We start from the raw sequence: 1,022 nt of genomic DNA on the forward strand, positions 1-1,022 counted from the left end.
GCCGGGGGCGGCCCTGAAGCCCCTACTTCCTGCCCGCAGTTCGAGTGGGCCTGGCAGCACCCGCACGCCTCGCGCCGCCTGGCGCACGTGGGCCCGCGCGTGCGCAGCGAGGCCGCCTTCCCTTTCCACCTGCGCGTGCTGGCGCACATGCTGCGCGCGCCGCCCTGGGCGCGCCTCCCGCTCACCGTGCGCTGGCTGCGCGCCGACTTCCGACGTGAGTTGTGCCCGCCGCCGCCGCCGCACATGCCGCTGGCCTTCGGGCCTCCGCCGCCCCGCGCCCCGGCCCCGAGGAGCCGCTCCGGTACCTCAGCTGACGCGGAGTCCGAGCCCGACCAAGACACCGAGGCCTGCTGCGCCCTGTGCGCGCGCTCCTTCCAGGTGAGCCGCCCCACCCGGTCTCCAGGTCGCTGCGAGACTAGGGTTCAAACGAGTTGGGATCCAGCTGTTTATTTCAGGACCGGGCAGCCCTCTGACACCCTTTGCCCTCATGACTAAAATGGGGATGCTAGTACTTCCTGCTGTTCCTCCAAACCAGTACCCTCTTGCTCAGGGCCCTTGCCCTTCCCCTTTGACTGGAAGGTTCTTCCCTAGACCTAGACCTTCACTTCAGTCTTTATAAAATGCCACCTTCTCCTTCTCCATGAGGTCTTCCTTGGCTCTCCATCTAAAACTGCAGTTCTTCCTTGTACACTCCCCTGCCTTTTTGGTTTTTTTCTCATAAAGCCTAAACACTTATTGTCTAACATAGTAGGTGTTTTATTTATCTTATTGTCAGTATCTCCCCTGCCCCAGTACAAGGCAGTTCTTGTTCACTGCCGTAGTCAAGGGTCTGTTAAACAACAGGTGGCCAATAAATATTTAACAAATTAACTGAGATGCTGGGCCTGACTTCTCAGCTCTCAGGAAATGTAAATTGAGTCCTTGCCATTCAGGCATTAAGTGGCCTGCCTGAGATCACTTAGCCGGTAAGAACTATAGGTCTGGCTGCAGTGGCCAATGCTGTTTCTATAATCACTGCTAAT

The 1,022-nt window shown here is 58.3% G+C and overlaps 1 protein-coding gene across 2 annotated transcripts in view; it reads left to right on the forward strand.

The window, feature by feature from the left end:
* The window catches only part of SLX1A (SLX1 homolog A, structure-specific endonuclease subunit), a 2,672-nt gene that overhangs the window by 818 nt on the left and 832 nt on the right, over positions 1-1,022 (forward strand). For both annotated transcript variants that reach the window (XR_005836011.1, XM_040635133.1), the window contains exon 3: positions 40-378. Coding sequence is in view for 1 of the 2 variants with exons in the window: in XM_040635133.1 (XP_040491067.1) it covers positions 40-378 (339 nt within the window). In the remaining variant the exon portion in view is untranslated. The remainder of the gene's footprint in view (positions 1-39; positions 379-1,022) is intronic.

Source organism: Ursus maritimus, unplaced genomic scaffold, assembly GCF_017311325.1.
Source record: "Ursus maritimus isolate PB19 unplaced genomic scaffold, ASM1731132v1 scaffold_2, whole genome shotgun sequence".
Classification (NCBI taxonomy): Eukaryota; Metazoa; Chordata; class Mammalia; order Carnivora; family Ursidae; genus Ursus; species Ursus maritimus.